General features: G+C 45.7%; 1 protein-coding gene across 1 annotated transcript; it reads left to right on the top strand.

Moving 5' to 3' along the window:
* The first annotated feature begins 3,828 nt into the window (after window positions 1-3,828).
* Window positions 3,829-21,287, top strand: LOC107117394 (matrix metalloproteinase-17-like). Its single transcript, XM_015419504.1, is given in 10 exon segments — window positions 3,829-3,860; window positions 4,220-4,398; window positions 5,142-5,319; window positions 11,303-11,586; window positions 12,285-12,461; window positions 14,546-14,636; window positions 17,095-17,177; window positions 18,294-18,446; window positions 20,870-21,127; window positions 21,196-21,287. Coding segments are annotated over 10 exon segments (1,527 nt in total).
* Window positions 21,288-23,110: the final 1,823 nt, after the last annotated feature.

Here is a 23,110-nt window from a genome sequence, read left to right as displayed (position 1 = left end):
GGTAGCTGAATTGACAATTCAAATGGCATCCCTTGAGCATGAAATCCACCACATTGTAGGTGGCAATTGCATTTTTTGTGTACTGGGGTGGAAGGAGAACCTTCTGTGGAAGGAGAATGTATAGGCTGTTTTTGCGGCCCATCCTGTTACAACTCAACAATCGGTCTTTGCCGTCTTACTGAAGGACCATAGGCTGTGCCAGTTTGGTATAGAGAGCCAGTTTGGTGTAGTGGTTAGGAGCGCAGACTCTATTCTTGGAGAACCAGGTTTGATTCCCCACTCCTCCACTTGCAGCTGCTGGTGTGACCTTGGATCAGTCATAAGTTCTTTCAGAGCTGTTCTCTCAAGGGCAGTTCTCGAAAGAGCTCTCTCAGCCCCACCTACCTCACAGGGTGTCTGTTGTGGGGAGGGGAAGGGAAAGGTGTTTGTAAGCCGCTCTGAGACTCCTTTGGGTAGTGAAGGGAGGGCTATAAATCCAATCTCTTCTGAAGGAGAAGGGATGAGATTGTATTGGAAATTGATATATAATTTGCTAGCATGAAGGGTATAGATTACTGTGTTCATGAATGTCATTTCCCCATTATCCTGATCAGGCTGCCAGGAGAACTTTGATCCATATCTATTTCTGCCATTCTCTCCATCCAGGTTCAGATGTCAGAGACAATGCTTGCAGCTGGAGAAATGTTAGTGTGTCTGTGCCCAGCTCCTAACCTGAGGAACAGAACAGCAATGTTTCGAATTTCCCATCTTGGACTCAGAGCAGACTGTAAGACTTTTCTGATGAAGTCAGTGAGGTCTGCTGAATTGTGAAAGCAAGTTTGAGGAATCTTTCTTGTAGACTTGGAAGAACTTTGGCAGCTTGGGTGTCCAAGTGAAATAGCGTGTGCTAGCTGGATGGAGACTGGAGGAGCGTATTTGCCCAAGAAACATCCCATGAAGAAGCAGTACCAGTTGGAACATGGGCAATGGACAGGGCTGCTAGCTGTCTCTGGGCACCTGGTTCGCATCTTGCTGCTTCTAATTTTGCCTTCCTGTGTACTTCCTGCTCCCACTCCAGCAGATGAGAGTGGAGAGATAGTGGTAAGTCATTCCTGGAGCATGAGAGTCAAACATTGACAGCATCTTTTCCTAAAAGCAGAATGCTTGTAATCTCCAGTAGTAAGTAGAAAATACCTGATAGTTGTGTCCAATCCCCAGGACGGGTCTTAGAAGGTAAAATTCCAGACAGGTTAAGCTGCTTCGGCCAAAGTAAAGAGTTTTGTGTTGCCTTAAAGACTACTGAATGTAAGCAAGCATTGCATACATATGACCAAGCGGCCTCTGGATCATGAAAGCTTATGCCATAAGAAATTTATTAGTCTTTAAGGTGGCACATGGTTCTTCGTCCATTACAGGAGGGTGTGCTGTAATGCTGTAAATATTTTTATTTACAAATGTACAGGCTGAGCAGGCAAGTTGGTTCCAAAATAATATTAATCCCCTGAATATCTATATTAACTTCCCTAATGCATCCAAAAACTGCTTTCCCCTCCAACTCTGTTGGTACACATATTGCCAAACAGAATTGATTTCAGCATCATTCCACCATGCACATGTCTGCAACTTAAAGTTGTGTTCTAATATGGCTTTGGGAAAAGAGCAACATAATTACTCTTTCAGCAAACTCTTATTTGCTCACTATCAGATCTCAAGACCCTGAAGAGAGGGGCTGTTTCTTTACTTGGCAGTAAAGAACTGGATATCCTCTGCTTCAAGGAAACCCAAGTTAATGCAAATCATGTGACTTATACATGGTTTATTCTTTTGGCCATCTTGAACAGGGTTTAGAATTTAAAGTGGGAGAGGAAGAAAGTCTGCAATATATGAGTACATGAGTCTGCAAGTGTACATCGCTCCACCTCCAGACCACTTGGCAACCTATCCGCCTTCCCCTTGGGTTTCTAAAGACCAAGACAGACAAGACATGCGGAGATCACTGAATGGATATCCAGAATGTTGTGTTTTGTAGGGATGCAAACTTCCAGTTGGGACCTGGGAATCCCCCAGAATTGCAGCTCATCTCTAGACTATAGAGATCAGTTCCCTTGGAGAAAATGGGTGCTTTGGAGGGTGGACTCTATGGCACCCATATGATGTCATAGGGTGGACTCTAGGTCACCCACTGGTGTCCCTGTCATCCCCAGGTTCCATCCCCACATCTCTAGGAGTTTCCAAACCTGGATCTCGGAGCCCTACCTCCTGTACCCACCGATGGCCCTGGGGGACCTGGCAACCCTGTGTTTTGGTGTTTTAGTAAACAGCAGCCATGGGAGACTCTGGTTTGGATCATGTGTGTGCCAGGAGGGAGCCTTTAAAAAGTCCTCTTAGGTACCATTTTTCTAACCTCGCACAGTCCCACGGAGCAACTGGTTACCATGTTGGAGAAATATATATGTTGCCATGTGTCCCCAAAACAAATATTAGGGGAAATAGCACAGAGAGAGAAGAGCGAAGCCCTTCATCCCTGCCACAGCCTGAATTAGGCCTCCTGTAGCTGATAGTTACAGAAAAAGGCAAAAATCAATCATTATCAACATTGATTGGCAAAAATAGTACCTGAGACCTATCTCATAACAGGCCACACCCAACAGCAGAAATTCATTTGGATTGGCTACATTAGGGGTGTGTGGCCTAACATGCAAAGGTGTTCCTGCCGCAAAAAAAGCCCTGGGTTTTGACAACAAACAAGGTAAACAGAATAAGAAACAAAAGGTGGGTGTGGGTGGATAACCACACTTCTGGTAACATGGGGGTGCGGCCTAATGTGCTAATGAGCTGCGCTGTCAGGGGTGTGGCCTAATACACTAATGAGTTTCTGCTGTTGGGTGTGGCCTATTATGCTAATGAGTTCCTGCTGGACTTTTTCTACAAAAAGAGCCCTGCAACAAGTTATGGTTAAATGTGATATGAAAAAAACTTTTGCATATAATATTTTTATTAAAAAGGGATCATCTTAACATTCAGGGTCATCTTCCTTTGAGATAAATAATGGTATATTTCATCAAATATAGTTCGGCCCTGAGTATCTGAAAGAGGAGGTTTAGGGTCCCATGCTAGAAATGGTCATCTCTGGCAAATCATTTGCACAGGATCTGTGTGGTATACTTTGTAATTCCTGCCCCAGCTGAGATCAGTATTAATAACCATAGCAGAAGAAGCCTGTGAAATATGTAAATCAGGTGCACAGAATATCTATCTTTTGCTTTACGTATAAGATGGTTCACTTGACAGCTTCTTGGCAGATGTACCTGAATTAAAACAAGACACTTCCGTGCCCATTTGCTCATTGTATTTTTCATGTTCCATACTATGCAAGCACAGGCCTTATTGCTAGACTAACAGTGCAGTCCTAAAGCAGACCTATGCCCTTCTAAGGCATTGAAGCCAATGGGCTGAGAAGGGTGTAACACTGTTTAGGATTGCACTGAAGGTGAGGTGGCCTGTAAAAGAAAAGAAAGGAATCCCAAATGAGAGGATTTGAAATTTCCACCGGTACAGATGGGACAACCTGACCTGGATAGCCTAGGCTAGCCTGATCTCATCAGATCTCAGAAGCTAAGCAGGGCCGGTGTGCTGCCCCAGCCAGCGTTAATGTACCTTTAAGAGTAGTTGCACCCTGGGAATTGGAGTCCACAGTTAGGGGTCCCAGAAGCTTCCCTCTGACTGGCTCATTAAGAGTAATTTCCTGAGCTCAGAGGCGCAAAGATAGGAGTTTTATTCTTCTTTTCCGTTCCTTTGTCCATCAACCCTTACTGCAAAGGAGCGGGGAAGCCCATCTCTTCTCTCAACATGGCGATAGAATTTGACTTAGATCACAAGATGTAACTTCCACCCAGATATATCAGCTCGATTGTGAGTAAATGATCTTCTGAATGCGTGTGAAGTTAAATAAAGATGATTTAAGCTGTCCTCAGTAGTCGTGGACTCACGCCTAGAGAGCGTTGGCTTAGCACAGCTCGCGGAGGACAGGAATAGTGAGAGAAGAGATGGGCTTCCGCGCTGGACAGGAATAGCCATCATTGCTAGCTAGTATTTGGATGGGAGACCTCCAAGGAATACCAGGGGCGTGACGTGGAGGCAGGCAATGGCAAACCACCTCCAAACATCTCTTGCCTTGAAAACCTCACGGGGTTTCCGTAAATCAGCTGTGACTTGATGTCAGCTTCCACCACCACCAAAGATGGGACAGTACTGACTCTCCCCCTCCCCCTGTGACCCTTGCCTAGGAGTGGCTGACGCAGTATGGATACCTTCCTCCAGCTGATCCAGTAACAGGCCAGCTACAAACCTGGGAGGCCGTGACCAGTGCCATCCGTGCCATGCAGCGCTTTGCAGGCATTGCTGAGACCGGGATTCCAGGTATGGGGTAACTACGAATTCCTGAGAGTTCCTCCTAGTTTTCCTCTGGTACCCGAGCATTGACATGTATACTTGTACTGGGATGTTCCCTCATTAATTTTATTAATCACATGTGATAGCATCGTTGGAAGGGATGAATATTCTCTAGTGGAGTCTAGTCATACAGGAGTTCTGTTGAGAAGAGGAAGAGATTGGATTTATACCGCGCCCTTCACTACCCGAAGGAGTCTCAGAGCAGCTTACAATCCCTTTCCCTTCCCCTCCCCACAACAGGCACCCTGCGAGGTAGGTGGGGCTGAGAGAGTTCGCTTGAGAACTGCCCTTGAGAGAACAGCTCTGAAAGAACTTATGACTGACCCAAGGTCACACCAGCAGCTGCATGTGGAGGAGTGGGGAATCAAACCTGGTTCTCCAAGATTAGAGTCCTGGCGCAAACAGTAAATCTGTGTCTGGACTGTACCACTTCAGCCTGCAGGTGGGGGTGGCACAACAAAGCTTCTGCACAACAAAACTTTCCCTGCACAAGGATGTAAGAAAGAAGAGCTCTAGGCTTGCTTTCTCCTTGGTAGGCTAGTTCACTCTATGCATGGAGTTTTTGTTTGTTCAGAGGAGCATTCAGGAACATGAGCAGCTTGAAGTGGTACAGCCCAAATATGAGTCTACCATCTCTTGGGGAGCTAGGCCTGTCATTTCATGCCATGTGATTCGGTTTGGCCTCTTTTTGCTTCCCTTGAATTCACCAGACGATGCCACGTTGGCTCTGATCCGAATGCCTCGCTGTTCTTTGCCTGATATTATCCCCACCTTCCCAGAGAAGCTCCCTTTGAGGAGAAACAGGAGAAGAAAAAGGAGAAAGAGAAGAAAGAGTCAAAGCAGGCGGAATGCTGGCTCAGTTTGGACCAAGAGGAATATCTCGTGGAAGTAGGTATCACTATGCTGATTTTGGTTCAAACCAAATCTGACATTGTACGGTATTTGAACTTTTTTCTGCTTATTCTCCTTATGAACAATGGGCTGGTCCAAGGAAGCCCTTCCCCAATAGGGTTGCCTGGTCCATCCTGGCAACCGGTGGGAGATGGGAGGGACTTACCTTTCCATCATGGTGCAGCAGGGAGGCCCAGCCAATGTACAGTGATGTGTCTACACCACTGCCCATGTGACTTCATCACATCCAGGACATTGGGGTGATGCTGTGGTATTTGGGGCAAAAACTCTTTGATATATTTGGCTTCTACCATAGAGTTTTTGCTGAAATACCAGAGCATTGCCCCGACATCCCAGATGTAGTGATGTCACTTCCGGGTCACATGGGCAGTGACGTAGACATGTTGCTGCATGTCAGACGGTTCTCCCTCTTTTTGGGGGGTAAGTTCCCCCCACCAGCCAGGTGGTGGGGAGGTAGGGCCTCATATTGGGGACCCCTGCCTTCACTGGGGTCTGTGTGTGTCTAGCAACCCTATTCCACATGCTGAAGGTACTTTCTGCTTGTGGAAGAGCTATTTTGTGCTTTGCACTGGAGTTAAGTGTAACTGAATGCAAAGATGTTCTTTTTGTAATAGCTTATGTAAGAGCTGTGAATGACCCAATTCCAGTTTCCAGCATAGGACCATAGCTAGGATAACAATTACAGCAGCCATACAGGACACATTTTTTAGGTTCTTGATGCATTTATTTAAAAAGAAAGAAGCAGAAGAACTTTGGTATGGAGGCAGGTATGCCCTGGCCTGGTGGATCCAGGCTTGCCTGATCTCGTCGGATCTCAAAAGCTAAGCGGGGTCAGACCTGGTTAGTACTTGGATGGGAGACCACCAAGGAAGTCCAGGGTTGCTGTGCAGAGGCAGGCAATGGCAAACCCACCTCTGCTGTTCTCTTGTCGTGGTCGCCATAAATCACCTGTAAACTTGACAGCACTTTCCACCATGAAGGCATGCAGAATCGGACTTGGAGGATTGCTCAGTATTGACATTGGGGAGGAATTATATCTGAGGTCAGATTATCTGAGCTAGGTGTGTGTCAGTGAAATCCTATGGAGGCTACTCAAAAGTAACTCCCATTATAGGCAATGGTGCTTATTGCCAGGTAAGTGTGCATAGGATGGCAAGCTTGTCCCTTCCTGTGTGTGGTCTGGCTCATTGCCTGACTGATATCGAGCTGGTTTTGTCCCGTGAACATCTTTCTGTACTGCATCTGCTCTCTGTAGTGCAACATAATCTGGATAACCGACCTCACAGGGTTGTTGTGAGGATTAAATGGGGTAGAGGAGAACAGTGTAAACTGCTTTGGGTCCCCACTGGGGAAGAAAGGTGGGGCATAAATAAGCAAATAAAATAAATTGTATCAGTTGAACTGTGTCAGAAAGGGAGGGGCTGGTGGATGCATGTTCCTGTTTTCACCAGCATAGGTTGGACCAGATACCCTTTTATGTTAACAGAATATCAGAATGTAATTGGTTCCATAATACAAAGTCTAGAGAAGTCTATTCAAAATTATTCCATCCTCATGCAAAGGCAGTTCATTAAAAAAAAACACCAATGCAGCCATTAGCATACCTTGTTGGGAATATTTATGGATTCATTTAACATCCCAAATCACAAAAGCAATTTATGGGCCTTGGGGAGCTGCATGTTAAAATGTGTCCAAAAATACTCCTCGCAAAGTATGTGAATGGCAGCGTCAGTGCAACAAGGAATAAAACCTCATATGAAGTAAAATCCCTCAAGGGGATTTCAGGACCACTGCTGGGCTGTGTATAACAAGCATGTAAGTCCCGAATGTTGCTTGGACACACACAGAGTAGAAGATTAACCAGGGATTGGCCAAACGAACCAATCCAACCCTCCCAGCTTTAATCCAGCTCTGTTCAACCTTTTGCTCTTGCATAATAAAATTAATAAGGGCTCCAAAAAGCTGAGCTGCTGTATGGCTCTAAAAGTGCCATTGGGTATAGAGGGAGAAATTGAGAGAAAATGAGGATGCAGACAACTATAAGCATTGTGAGGTTCATTGAATAGACTGGAGCAATGTAGAAAATACTCAAAACATCTAAATATATGACTGCCCTTTTGGGGGCAAGCAAAGTGCATCCAAAGGGTGGGTATAAGAACAGATACTTGAGACCAGGGTTCTTTTTGTAGAAAAAGCCCAGCAGGAACTCATTAGCATAATAGGCCACACCCAACAGCAGGAACTCATTAGCATATTGGGCCACACCCCTGACAGCTCAGCTCATTAGCACATTAGGCCACACCCCCATGTTACCAGAAGTGTGGTTATCCAGCCACACCCACCTTTTGCTTGTTATTCTGTTTACCTTGTTTGTTGTCAAAACCCAGGGCTTTTTTTGTACCAGGAACTCCTTTGCATGTTAGGCCACACACCCCTAATGAGATTCTGCTGTTGGGTGTGGCCTATTCTGCTAATGAGTTCCTGCTGGGCGTGGCCAACTTGGGAGCCAGCCAGAACTCCGTTCCTGTGCGTTCCTGCCCAAAAATAGCCTTGCTTGGGACCAAATCTGAAAAGGCATTTAGAACCCAGGAGGTTCTATTATTGTTGCCAGCAGTGACTGGGGTAAGAAATGCAGGACTCTTTAAAAAAACAACAAAAAAAACCAGCTATTCATTATGAGCTAAAGTCCAAACATTCATGGCCAGAAGAGGAAAATAGCCTGTAAGTAGTCCTGTTCCACAAACACTTACACAAGAATGCAGGCAATACTAGAACAGGGAGTTTCTGCAACATTTCTTACACATCTATGTGTGCAAAGAGGTTGGGCAAGCTCTTGGGCAAACAGAAGGATATCTTCAGATTTAGTTTCATTCTTTAGCGTGTTCTGTAAAAGAGCTCTGAGGAATGCAGAAGGGTATTTTTGTGTCCACTTCTGTGAGGGACGAAGCAGGGAGGAAGAGAAATTAGCAAAGGCCAATTGACATGTGTGGGTTTGGATTCAGACTATCTTTACAGTTAGCAAGACACTAAAAAGAGCCTGTGAGCCTCTGTGCCACGTATAAATGTTTGTAATACACAACAGGGGTGGACTGGGAAGCTCAAATGGCCCAGGAACAAGCCAAGCTGAGTGGTCTGAGTGCTACAATCCTGCACTGAAAGAGCCAGTCAGCTCAGACCCAGCTAGCAGCACTGACAATGGGTATAATCTAGGGCAGGGGTGTCAAACGTGTGGCCCGGGGGCCAGATTAAGCCCCCAGAGGGCTTCTATCAGGCCCACGGTGGAACTGGCTGTCTTCTGCTGCTTCTTCCAGTTCTGCTGCTGCTGCGTCATCATAGGTTTGCAGTTTACAGATACACACCTGAACAGCATACTCAAGATTGCAGCAGCACAGACATTTTGATGCAATAATTCAGAGCAAGAGGTGTCAGTTATCAGACACTGTTAAATAAACAAAATATTGCAAGAGTGCTAATGTTTATATCGCTGCTACCTGGCATAACATTTTATGGCACACATGGCCCAGCCCAACAAGGTCTCATTTATGTCAGATCCGGCCCTCATAACAAATGAGTTCGACACCCCTGATCTAGGGGTACCCTCCCAACAATCTCCAGTGCGGTCTGTTGGGGCCTCACAGACTGGTGAGGGGGGAATGGGTAGGGTGCACCAGTGCTGTGCTGGCACATGATGTCACTTCTGGTGAAATTCTGAAACAATGTCATGACATAAGGTTTTGGCAAATCCTAGAGAATTGCCCTTAATGTCATGAAGTCAGTTCTGGAGTTTCACCAGAAATGACACTGTGCACAGGTGTCACACCAGCACGCCGGCCCCCACCTCCCAAATCCACCCTGGGTGCCAGGTGATGGGTTGCCAGTGCTAGCAAAATCTTACCCATTGCTTCCAGCGATGGTGCAGGAGGAAGCAACCTGTGAGCTGATACTGATCAGTATTACTGCTGCTGAAGGGCTGGAGTAGAGTGACTCCCATACTATTGGTGGAGCTGCCTGGACTTGGCCCTGCTAGCTCCTGGCCACCTAATTTGTATACACGGGGACCACGGTCTGGATAAGAACTAAAGGAAAAATAGAGCAGAACCATGCAAATTTACTTCTATGCAAATAAAGTATATTAGAAAAGTAGTATAAAGTTTTCAAAGTCACAATGTATCAGTTTTCACAATTTCGATATAATAACCTGCATTAATTACAAGATAACAAAACAATTCATTGCCTATCACGTACATACTCAGAAACCACAAAACGTGAACTCGTAAATTTCTTGAATGTGCTAAGAAACTAATTGGAGGAGGTACTTTGTCTTACTGTTAGGAAATTCAATGTACAAGATGATGGTAAAGACCTTTTGCATGCTTGTTTCTGCATTCTGAAGCCTTCAATTTCTGAAGAAGAGAATTGGAAACGGTGCATACTGGAACACTTGTCAAGTAATCTTCAATTGCCAGAGCAATCCAGTCTTGTTGATAACAATCATCACTCCGTGAATATAATCTGGACATTTTGTTTATTATGAGCTCAAGTGTGGCATTGTTCTGAATATGTGTGTGATATGCAGTGAACTGTGTTTTGTTATCTTGTAATTAATGCAGGTTATTGTATAGAAATTAGAAAAACTGCCACACTGTGACTATTGCTTGTTGAAAACTTTATACTACTTTTCCTACTATACATTATTTGCATACGAATCAGTTTGCACAGTTCTGCTCTATTTTTCCTTTAGCTCCTGGCCATCAGCAGCCTTCCAGGCCAATGGCCAACCAGGAACTTTCCGATTAAGTTAAGCAGCCGGTCTGCCCTGATGTGAGAAATCAAATGTCTATGCCAGCCATCATAAATTTTATATTTGTAATACAGACCAACTGAAATGCAAGCTAGCACAACTGTTATCTGTAGGAAATCCCCTTCAAGCTGTACAGCCTTAACGACGTTTACCAAGTTGCAGATCACATTGTGGAATCATCTGCAAGATTTACTTCCGAGTTTAGGACCACCCTGCACATGTGGCCAAAACCCTCAGAGCAGCCACTAGGGGGTGCTAACAGACAAAAAGTACTGAGTGTGCGAGGCATACTGTGGTTTGCTCTGGCACAAGATTCTTCAGGCAACTAACTGCCAGCTCTGAGTTAACTGGAACATTAGCCAGATTAACGGGGGTGGGGGGTGGGGACACACTAAATATATCAGGAATGCAGAAAATATACAGCATGAACACAAATATGGCAACTTAACATTTGCTAGTGCACTTAACACGTTGCTCAGAAATAATGGGAACTGCTAAGCAGTAGCAAAGGTAAACGTTTGCCTTGCTCGAAAGCCAGTCGAATCCGACTCCAGGGGGCTGTGCTCATCTCCGTTTCCAAGCCAAAGAGCCAGCGCTGTCCGAAGACGTTTCCATGGTCATGTGGCCGGCATGACTAAACGCCAAGGCGCACAGAACGCTGTTACCTTCACACCGAAGCGATACCTGTTTATCTCTTTGCAATTTCTTGCTTTCGAACTGCTAGGTTAGCAGGAGCTGGGGCCAGAGACAGGAGCTCACTCCGTCACGCGGCACTCAGGTCTTGAACTGCCCAATTACAGACCTTCCGGTCTGCAGCTCAGCATCTTAACCTCTGAGCCACCGCGGCAGTAACAAAACACGTAACTAAATGGCAGCAACTGATTTTTTTTATAGTGGTGCAACCATTCAGAACCCTTCCAAGCTCCTTGGAGAAAGGATGAGAACCCATAATGTTCAAACTGAAGAAGTACAGTCAGATTTATTAACGCATTTCATTACTGAAGCTTCTTTTTGGCTTACCATGTTATTGGAAGTCAAAGGTTGTGGAAGTCACACGGTGAACCCCTGAGTAACTACTATCTGGATCTTTCTGATATGCCTCAGGCAAAACAAGGCGAGGGATTTGTTGGTTCTGTCTAAGCATTGTCTCTACCACAGGGTGAAGACCTACCCACGGGAGGCCCGTCTTAGCCGAGAGACCATGCGTGTATTGATGTATTATGCCCTGAAGGTGTGGAGTGAAGCCACACCTTTGAACTTCCACGAGGTGGGCAGTCATACTGCAGACATCTCTGTGGAATTCCTCCAACTTGACCATCATGATGGCTACCCTTTTGATGGGCCAGGTGGCATGGTGGCCCACGCCTTCTTCCCTGGAGACCCCCAAAGGGCTGGCAGTGTTCACTTTGACAGTGATGAAGATTGGACATTTCGCTCACCAGGTGAATGGACTCGTGTTGGGAGGGGAGTTGCCATGGAGGTGTGCCCTTATTGATGACAAAGAAAATATGAGCTCACAAGGATCGGGCTGTTACCTCTAGCTGTGGATTTGTCCTAGGGTTTCCCAACTCTGGGTTGGGAAATTCCTGGGGGATTCCTGGAGTGGGTGGGGTTCGGGGAGGGGAGGGAACTATATATATAATGCCATATAGAGTCCATCCTCCAAAGCAGTCATTTTCTCCAGGGGAACTCATCTCTGTAGTCTGGAGATGAGTTGTAATTCTGGGAGATCTCCAGGCCCCACCTGGAGGTTGGTAGCCCTAATCTGTGCTTCCAGTCTCCATTTGGAAGATTTGATGAATAGGGCTTGTTCGTGCTCAGGATGGCGTTGCCTGGCACCATGGTTGTGGGGGCGGGGCTTCCCATTATCCTTGTAGCTTGCCTTGCTTGTGTGGTTTGTTTAATGCTATTATGCTGTAGATACATTTCTGCAGTGCTTCTGCTCTTGGATGGTGGGGCACTGTCCCTTTCGGCAACACATAGTTCGGTCAGGGATGGGTAGATGACCTGCCTCGTGGCAAGTGGTTTGTTAGGATGGGCTTCTATCCTTTCCATTTCCATAAAGGATGTGATTTTTGCCAATACCTTTTCTCACCTTCTTATATCAAGCTCTTGACTTTTCACTCTCACGTTTCGACAGATGACTTTGGAACCGACCTCTTTGCTGTGGCTGTTCATGAGTTTGGGCACAGCCTTGGCTTAGCACATTCATCCTCCAAGCACTCCATTATGCGCCCCTATTACCAGGGGCCGGTGGGAGACCCTTTGCAGTATCAGCTGTACACGGATGATCGATCTGAGATTCAGAAGCTTTATGGTATGTGCAGCAGCAGGGTATTTAATGTAACTTAGTTGAAATGTCCATAATGCTCAAAGCAGCTTACAAAATATAACCATATACAATTAGGACAGATAAAATAACATGCATCAAGTTAACTGCAGCTCCTGCAACATGTATTATCACCAGCTGACAATCAGAGACATTCATTAGTTATTCCCACCAGCGTATCAAAATAATTCCGCTTTGCACCTTTTATGGAAGAGGGTGGATGTGGGAGCTTTCTGTACCATATCTGGCGGGATGCTCCAAAATGTGTGTGCAACCACTGAAAACAAGTCTGCATGGGTGCACCTCACAAATAGTGGGGACTGCCAAAAGTGAGGGTTCTGATTTACCTTAGTTGGTGCATGAGATCATATGGGGAAAGGTGGTCTTCTGGATATGTGGGTCCCAGGCCATTAAGGACTGTAGAGGTAACAACCAGCACTTTGAATGGTGACCAGAAAACAAATAGAAGCTGCCAAAAGCACAGGTGTAATATTATCATACCATCATAACCTGACCTGATCTAGCTGCAACATTCCATACCAAATGGATTTCCTGATACTTTTCAAGCACAGTTGTACGTATACCACATTACAGTAATCTACCTTGCGGTTATCTGGCATGAATCAGCATGGCAAGGTCAACATGATCAAAACAGGGGGGCTAGTTGGTGCACTTGAGCATCACTGTACTTGGTCAGAGAGAACCTAATCCAAGTCTCTCTAGATCAGTGATACTCTGTACCTCGGGAGCCACATGTGACTCTTTGGCATACCACCTTGTGGCTCTTCTAAGCACTGTTTCATTAGAAGCTAGAATAATTTCTTCATTACTGTCGGCCCAAGGTAAAAGTGTTTTAGACTGGTGACCAGAAAATAGAAGCTGCCAAAAGCACAGGTGTAATATTATCATACCATCATAACCTGACTTGATCGAGCTGCAACATTCTATACCAAATGAATGTCCTGATACTTTTCAAGCACAGTTGTACGTATACCACATTACAGTAATCTACCTTGCGGTTATCTGGCATGAATCAGCATGGCAAGGTCAACATGATCAAAACAGGGGGGCTAGTTGGTGCACTTGAGCATCACTGTACTTGGTCAGAGAGAACCTAATCCAAGTCTCTCTAGATCAGTGATACTCTGTACCTCGGGAGCCACATGTGACTCTTTGGCATACCACCTTGTGGCTCTTCTAAGCACTGTTTCATTAGAAGCTAGAATAATTTCTTCATTACTGTCGGCCCAAGGTAAAAGTGTTTTATTTGTTTCATTCACTCCGGCGAGGGATCGGTTTACTCCTGTGGTGTAGCCACCTTTTTAAGGCCTTGCAGCGTCTCTCTCAGTATTGCGTGTAGGCTTGGTGCCACCCGGAGGCAAATCCCAAGGGCTCATGCATGCTGAAGAGTTTTCAACCAGTTCACAATACTTGTGTAAATCTAAGAATCAGTTCTTGTGAGCTGGTAAGAGCCAGCTCTAGCACACCACTGGTTATATTATATGTTATTGCTTATGCATGTTTAAGGTGTCGCACAGGACATACTATAATTACAAGGCTCTTTTGGTTGCCTGTCATGGGAATGAAAATGGGTTTCAGATCTGGATGAACAAGAAACTTTTTGTAACTTAGATTCTTGGGCTTCATCAAGGATGTCTTGGGAACGTCCTCCTAAGGGCAACCATGCTTATGTCTCAGAGTGCACTGCTGGTACTGAAGATAAACCAACAGTGGCTACAAAATCATTAATATCGGCACTTCATACAACTAGCACAAGTTTGTAATGGTTGTTAAGTCTGCTACAATAGTCCTGCTCATGTGTCTTTTGGTGATTGTAATATGTCACAATCTGGACTAGGTCAGATCCAGCTTTTAGCCATTGCTCGGTCCGTCTCCACAGGATGGATCCGGCCAAACAACAGATTGTGGTTTGTGTCATTTTATGTTTCCGTTTTGCATCAGTTCTGTTTGATAAACCTCAGTGTTTACACTGACTAGCTCTCTGCATCTTACCAAGTCCATATATTATGACTCGGTTCACTGATTCTTTCTCTCACACTCTCATTTTTAAGGGAGTAGAGTTCTTCATTCCACAGAGAAGCCCGAGGTAACCTCACTGCTCCCAGATCTGCTGTCCATGCCACACGATTTCCCTGCTCTAAGGTTATTTCATTTATTTATTTATTCATTGGACTTGTAGACCACCCTCCCCGGGGCTCAGGGCAGTTACCAACATTTCAATATACATAATTACAAGTATTTATTTATTTATTTTTCGCTAAAATACCCCGCCCTCCCCAATGGGCTCAGGGCGGCTCACAGAGGCAAGAACAGCTTGCCATGATAAAACAATATATACAAAACAATTTAAAACATATACTACATATTAAAATCTAATAACAAAGTGCTCAGTGCCATTCATAATCTAAAAAATGGCGGATCGAATGTCCAAAATCCCACGAAGACGGCAGAAGGACTCTTCCATAGTAGATGTTTAATTGGAACCTCAGGGCGGTGGTGGTATAGTAGGGGCGGCGGCTCCTACTCGAAAGCCTGGGGGTAGAGCTCCGTCTTGCAGGCCCTGTGGAACTGCATAAGGTCTCGCAGGGCCCTGATCTCCTCCCGGCCTTGCAGGTCCACCGCCGGGCCCCTCATGGGGCTCGGCAGTGGAGCTGCAAGGCCGGCGGCGGCGGCCGGGACCGTTGGGGGCGGGGTGTGTGGCCTTATGAAACACTTCCGTTGATGTCCGGGGGTGTGGCCTTATGACACACTTCCGGTGATGTCAAGGGGTGTGGCATATGCTAATGAGTTATGCTAATAAGTTCCCCTAGCTCTTTTTCTACGAAACGACCCCTGACTAAAACAATTAAAACAATGCATAGTTTAGATTCCGATTCCAATTTATGAAGGCGCTTAAACAATTAACATCCTTCTCCATAGGTGGAGAGGGGAGAGAAGGAGGAGGCCAGGCTCCATGAAAACTGTTGCTGTCCTTTATTTACACCTCCTAAGTGCATTGTATTAGGTGTCCTTTGTGGTCTATGCATACATTATTCTACTGACTCCAGAGGGCTTTGGCTCACATGAGCTCATAAAGCTGCCCTGTAGTGAGTCAGACTTTTGTTCTATCAAGGTTGGTATTGTCTACATAGACTGGCAGCAGCTGTCCAGGATCTTAAGAAGAGGTCTTTCCCATCATCTGCTGCCTGATCCTTTTAACTGGAAGAGCCAGGAACTGAACATGGGACCTTCTGCAAGTCGAGCAGATGTTCTGCCACTGAGCCATGGCCCCACCAATGTTCCCTCTAAGCTGTGGAGTCTTGTGAGCAAAAATTCTACTTTGTGAGCTACTGGCATTAAAGTTGTGAGCGAGCGATTTGGCTACTGCATGCATTAATTTGCTTTGGAGTCATCCTTCCTGAGCTAAGACAAAAATGTGTGAGCCGGAGGTTAAAAAACTGTGAGCTGGCTCACACTAACTCGGCTTAGAGGGAACACTGGGCCCCACCCAGCTATGCTGCAAATTACTTCAAAGATACAATATTCCGGTTGTTTATAACTTATGATAGTTCACAGTGGTGACACTTGGTATTCACTATGGTGGCATGTCATGCCATGTTCAGGTCCTCTTCTCAATTTATTTCTTGGGCACGAAACAAAACCTCAAATGTGGGAAGCTGGTAAAAAGGGTAATTAACAATGCTGAAGATCTGGGGTACATGAGCATCGTATTCTCTGCTAAGTTTGCATGGCCTACATTGGTCCCACTTGGGTTATGAACAGGCAAGGAGATGGTGCATGATCACCAGCTCTTGGAGACTGTGAGGGCAAAAGACAAGTGTGGAGAGGGTACAAGTTTTTGTTCAAAACTCCCTTATGGATACGGTTGCCAGCTTCCAGGTGGTAGCTGAAGATCTCCTGGGATTACAACTGATTTCCAGGCGACAGATCAGTTCTCCTGGAGAAAATGGCTGCTTTGGAAATTGGACTCTATGGCATTAGACCCCACTGAAGTCCCTCCTCAGGCTCCACCCCAAACATCTGCAGGTATTTCACAAGCCAGAGCTGGCAACCAATGCTCCCTCTAAGCTATGGAGTCCTGTGAGCAAAAATTCTACTTTGTGAGTTACTGGCATTAAAGTCGCGACCAAGCGATTTGGCTACTGCATAAATTAGTTTGCTCTGGAACCATCCTTCCCAAGCTAAGACAAAAATGTGTGAGCCGGAGGCTAAAAGACTGTGAGCTAGCTCACACTAACTCAGCTTAGAGGGAGTACTGCTGGCAACCCTCCAGACCTCCTTATGGGTGCATCCTCCAGGCCTGTCTTGTCCCCCTTCAGTGCTTTTCTCTGTTCAACTAGGCTAAAGGTAGTACAGTTGAAGCTGAACGGGGCAGTTAATGCTGTACAGCTATACCAATTACTGTACTGGAGTAAAAAGTGTTTCCCTGGCCTTTGGAAAGTGGCCGTTTCTTCAGGAGGTTCCTGTTACTCATAGGAGTGAAGGGAGGGCTACTGGGAAACAGGAGGCTAGTATTTCCTCCCTGTTGAGTTAGTGTTTTGTTTTGTTTTTTAAATCCATATTGTATAGGCTGATTTCCATTTCCATTTCTTTGTTTCAGGTCTGGGAAGGAATTCCCCGATCGCTGCGCCTCCAATGTTGATGCTGTTGCTCAAATTAGAGGAGAAACATTCTTTTTCAAAGGTCTGCAGCCTCATGTGTAGCATAGATGCTCTTTAAAAAAGGGAGAGTCAAGCATGGATATAAGCTAGCATTTACTGACTGATTAAAATAATTCTGCCGGTCTTTTGACACATGCAGAGTGTCCTTTCTCTCAAGGCAACTTACAAAAATATATGTCATCATACATCTTCTCCAAACCTGAGTATATAATAAAAACATGGAATTAAAATCCAGAATAGAATAAGGTAGCAGTAACAAGATGCTTTGTATCAGTCATCATGACTTAAATTATCAACACCAAAAAAGGCTGTTTACAATAAATGATTTAAATCAAATATTTACATTTTTCCTAAATGATGTATATAATTCAGTTGATCTAAGCAATAAAACATGTAAATTGATAGCTAAATAAAAGTATTTATACAATCTAAGTGGCTATACATGGGTTTCACTTCTGTTTCTTCTACTTTTGGTGTAGTGTAGTGAGAGCCAGTTTGGTATAGCGGTTAAGAGCCATGGACTCTAATCTGGAGAATCGGGTTTGATTCCCCACTCCTTCACATGAAACCACCTGGGTGACCTTTGGCCAGTCACAGTTCTCTCTGAACTGTTCTCTCAAGAGCAGTTCTTGAGAGAGCTCTCTCAGCCCCCCCTACCTCACAGGATTTCTGTTGTGGGGAAGGGAAGGAGATTGTAAACCACTCTGAGACTGTGAGTGGAGGGTGGGGTATAAATCCTTCCTCCTTCGCAAAATTTACCTATGTAACTTCACATATTTTTTATTGCCCCCTTCCCCCTGCCCGGTGCTTTTTAAAGCAATAAATCACAGTGCCAATGCAAGTAAACAAAAAAAAAAATGTATTTTTGCCCCCTCTTTAAAAAATGCTCAGTGCTCAATCCAAGTTTGCTTGCTCAATGTATGTCATTCTGAAGTGGGAAGTGCTGAAAAATACAGAAATGCAAACGGTACCAGATGGACAGTGAGTATATTTTGTACTCTGGGATACAGATCCATGAAGAAGAAGAAGAATTTTAAAATCCTAAGAGCCTCCTGTTGCCATGGTAATCTGGCAACTCAGCCAATACTTCTGCCAGGTGAGATTTCATGTTTCTCCCTTTCCCTCCCACCTGTGGCAGGTCAGTATTTCTGGCGTCTGACCCAAGGACGGCATCTCACCTCTTTGCGCCCTGCCTTGATCACAGGCTTCTGGCGAGGCCTCCCTTCCAGTCTCCACAAAGTAGATGCTGTGTATGAGAGGCACACGGATCATCGCATCCTCTTCTTCAGTGGTAAGAGCTTCATATGTGACACAATGACATTCTCGGATGGCGAATCAGAGCAAAGCAATTGGATGTGGTGTCTGTTTAAAGAATTTGTATCACAACTTTCCACTCATATAAACCAGGGCTATTTTTGGGCAGGAACGCACAGGAACGGAGTTCCGGCTGGCTCCCAAGTTGGCCACGCCCAGCAGGAACTCATTAGCATAATAGGCCACTAATAGGCAAATGAGCTGTGCTGTCAGGGGTGTGGCCTAATATGCTAATGAGTTCCTGCTGTTGGGTGTGACCTATTATGCTAATGAGTTCCTGCTGGGCCTTTTCTACAAAAAGAGCCCTGAACAACTTTCCACTCATATAAACAATTTATAGCCATGCTCCCTTTCTGGAACTCTCCTCCCCCCTTCTACTCAAGCTGTCTCACACACACACACCAATGCCCTGTGAATTCCCACCCCTGCCCAGAGTTGAGGAGGGAAGGAGGTGAGGAAGCAAACTGCCCTGGGGCCCGACAGGTGTGTGGGTCTGAACATACTGGTTCATGTTGCCAGTAGTGGACAAACAAAGGTGCTCGTACGTGACCCTTTGACCTTCAGGGCCATGGCTTACAGAGTCAAACAGGAAGTCTATTGCCTATATAATGAATCAGCACTTATTGTTATTAATTAATTTCTTGTCATTAAATACTGTATACTAAACAATAAAATGCATTTGTTATGTCGATATTCCATATGCTTAAATATCTACTGGCAGAATTTGGAGGGGGGCACGGGAGAAGGGCCCTCAGCTACCACCCTGTGGCTCTGCCCCTTAGTCATGCCGGCCACATGACCACGGAAACGTCTTCGGACAGCGCTGGCTCTTTGGCTTTGAAACGGAGATGAGCACCGCAACCCTAGAGTTGGATTCAACTGCCTTTCGAGCAAGGGAATCTTTACCTTTACCTTTTTATGGGAGAAGGGCCCTCAGCTACCACCCTGTGGCGCTCTGCCCCATCCATTCTTCTCAGTTGATGGGAATTGTGCTTCCTTGTGAGTCTCCATCATACCAGTAAGGGTGGGCAGCATTACAGTCCCTATGTTCTTCAGAGAAATTGTGCCAGTCTCTTTCCTGCCCCAGTTTCACTGACTCGGGTTAATGTTGTTGTAAGAAAGTAGTGGTGTTCTAGGGTTGTCAGCCTACAGGTGGGTTTGGGAGATCTCCCAGAACTTCACCTGATTTCCAGACTATAGAGGTCAGTGCCCCTGGAGAAAAATGGCTGCTTTGGAGGGTGGATTCTCCCGGCCCCAGCTGGAGGTTGGCAACCTGATCTATCCAGGGCTCAGACCGCCCCTTGCTTGGCCCCAGGAGAGGAGCCGGGGGGAGTGGTAGTGGCAGTGATTCTGGTGCCCCATCCCAGAGTCTCTAAGACTGCCCCTGTACTGTTGGTTGTACCATACATCCCACGTTGAACCAAAGCATCTTTAAATTAAAGTGCAACTTGAAAGTTGAGAGACACCTTCCCCAACATTCCTAAATAAGCTAGAGTAGAGGATCCGTCCCTAGTCACAGCAGTAATCTTTGAGTTCAGCGACCTTGTTCTTTTTTCAGGAAATGTTTTGGTTTCTCCACCAGTCATTTCACCATCTTTAAAGGGGACAGTAGCTTTTGCAAGGACAGCTGGAGAAATCACTCTCCAGTAGAATCTTGTTGACTTGATACAGTCTTTATCGTTTTAGTACACTTTTATTGCGCCCTTCCTTCAAGGAGCTCAGGACAGCATATGGGGTTCTCCTTTCCCTATTTTTTCCTCCCAACAGTCCTGTAGAGTAGGTGATGCTGAGAGAGAGCATCTGGTCCAAGGTTGCCCACTGAGCTTTAAGGCCAAGCTGGAACTTGAATCCAGATCTCCAGATGTGTGTGAGAGTGTACATAATGATGTATCTAGCACCCTCGAAGCCTCTTTGATATAGTGGTTAAGTGCGTGGACTCTAATCTGGGAGAACTGGGTTTGATTCCTCACTCCTCCACTTGCAGCTGCTGGATGACCTTGGGCAAGCCATAGTTCTGACAAGAGTTGTTCTTGAAAGAGCAGTCCTCGAAAGAGCTCCCTCAGCCCCACCTACCTCACTGGGTGTCTGTTGTGGGGAGGGGAAGGGAAAGGAGTTTGTAAGCCGCTCTGAGACTCCAAGTGAAATGCGGGGTATAAATCTAATCTCTCCCTCTTCTTCTTCTTCTTCCTCTTCTTCCTACAAGCTGACTAGAAAGTTCTGCTTCTAGGCCAGGCTAGCGAGAAGGTCCCAGGCCTTTTAAAATCCAATATAGTATGACTATCTGGGAAAGAGATATAAATCCCTACTGCACACACTGTATTCTGCTGGGTAAAATAGGCCCCCCTCTCAATTTCTTCAGACAGTGTGGTTTAATGATCATTGTTTTTCTCCCTGCTCAAGGACCTCTCTATTGGGTATTTAAGGACAATGGTGTGGAAGAGGGTTACCCCCGCCCCGTCACAGACTTTGGGCTGCCAGAGGGGGGTATCGATGGTGCCTTCTCCTGGCCTCTAGACAGGAAGACCTATTTCTTCAAGGGAGAACTCCACTGGTGCTATGATGAAGCCACGGGTCACGTGGAGGAGGGCCTCCTTGCCCACAAAACACCCTGGGGGCAGTTCCCCACTTCAGTAGATGCTGTGCTGAGTGAGAATGACGGTAAGTTTGTGTTTATCAGTTTGTTCCTTATTTCTTTGTCCGTTTGTTTGTTAGTTTGTTCCTTGCAGTACCTCTTGTTTTTCATCCTGCTTGTATTGGTCCGGATTTGCCTGAGAACCTGTCCAGCTGCCATGAAATAGTTTTCAGACTATCCAGATAGCTTCTAGGGAGATTCAGACAGTGTGGTTTAATGATCATTGTTTTTCTCCCTGCTCAAGGACCTCTCTATTGGGTATTTAAGGACAATGGTGTGGAAGAAGGTTACCCCCGCCCCGTCACAGACTTTGGGCTGCCAGAGGGGGGTATCGATGGTGCCTTCTCCTGGCCTCTAGACAGGAAGACCTATTTCTTCAAGGGAGAACTCCACTGGTGCTATGATGAAGCCACGGGTCACGTGGAGGAGGGCCTCCTTGCCCACAAAACACCCTGGGGGCAGTTCCCCACTTCAGTAGATGCTGTGCTGAGTGAGAATGATGGTAAGTTTGTGTTTGTCAGTTTGTTCCTTATTTCTTTGTCCGTTTGTTTGTTAGTCTGTTCCTTGCAGTGCCTCTTGTTTTTCACCCTGCTTGTATTGGTCTGGATTTGCCTGAAAACTTGTCCAGCGGCCATGAAATACTTTTCTGGATGCTCAGACTATCCAGATAGCTTCTAGGGAGTTTATGATAGGAAGCTTGACCATTTCTGGACATTCCTGTTCTGAGAGATGGACATCCCTAATCTCATAGAGCTTCATGGAAGAGATTACCTATGGCCATGAGAGAGTTTCTTGTACTACTGGTTCAATAATGTGGCAAAATAAATACCAGTGGAACTGGCAGAAAAGAAAATCAAGGTTCCATGTTGGAAGCATTTTTGCATCTCTTTCCTTTTATGGACTATTAAACATCTAAAGCAGAAAGCTCCCCTTTTCCGAGAAGCCCTGTATCGTCCTTAATTATTCAGTTAGAAACCTTCTCCCCCTCAGTTTGATCTATGTTTCTGTCTCAGGCCTGAGAGTTATGGTTCGTAGGACTCTCTCTCCTCTTACTGTTTCATAATCCGCCTTGCACTTTGCTGCTTGCCCTTCATGAGTAGTGATTCCCCCTGGGCGAACGGCTGAGTGGTAAGGGTGAGTCCTCTGCCCTCCTGCCACCGAATGCTCGAACAGCTGAGACCCCTCCATAAAATGCCAACTGCAAACTTTTGCAGCCTCAGTTTGCCTACAGGCGAAGCAGGTAAAGTAGAGGGCATTTAACCCTTCAACTGCAGTTAAGTTTTGTGATTTGAAAACATGCACTCTGCTTTTCTATTAGCTAAAATACCATTAACAGAGCAGGGGTCCTAAGTCTGAGTAGCCAAACTGAGTGGCAGCTGAAGGATTAAACACCGGGGTTGCCAGGCCATGGCTGGCATCTGGAGTGAGCTGGGGGGTGTGTGTGTGTGGGGGGGGGGGAACCTGTGCTGCATGCATCATGATGTCACTTCATGGGAAAACTAGAAATGATGTCATGTCACTCTAGGAATCACCAGAAACTCTAGTAAAACCAGAGTTTCCAGCAATTTTTAAAGCTATATGACATGGCATGCAATGCTGTCATTTAAGAGAAAATTCTCATGCCTCCACTTGGAGTGGTAGTGGGCAGGAGGGTGTTCCAGTGAGAGGCCTCCTGCCATAACGGAAGGCCTGGCAACCAGTGTTCCTTCTAAGCTGAGTTAGTGTGAGCTAGCTCACCGTTTTTTAGCCTCCAGCTCACAGATTTTTGTCTTAGCTCAGGAAGGATGGCTCCAGAACAAACTAATTTATGCAGTAGCCAAATCGCTCGATCACAGCTTTAATACCAGTAGCTCACAAAGGAGAATTTTTGCTCACAAGACTCCACAGCTTAGAGGGAGCATTGCTGGCAACCCTATTAAACACCTTCTCCCTTCCATGTATGCTGTGGAGATCAACTGATGCTGCACAAGCTTGTAATTTGTATTTTATGGACAGAGCCAAAGGAGGTG

The sequence above is a fragment of the Gekko japonicus genome, unplaced genomic scaffold (assembly GCF_001447785.1).
Source record: "Gekko japonicus isolate JY-2015 unplaced genomic scaffold, Gekko_japonicus_V1.1 scaffold795, whole genome shotgun sequence".
Lineage (NCBI taxonomy): Eukaryota > Metazoa > Chordata > Lepidosauria > Squamata > Gekkonidae > Gekko > Gekko japonicus.
The sequence above is the reverse complement of the archived record's forward strand: the minus strand, read 5'-3'. Positions and strand labels throughout refer to the sequence as shown.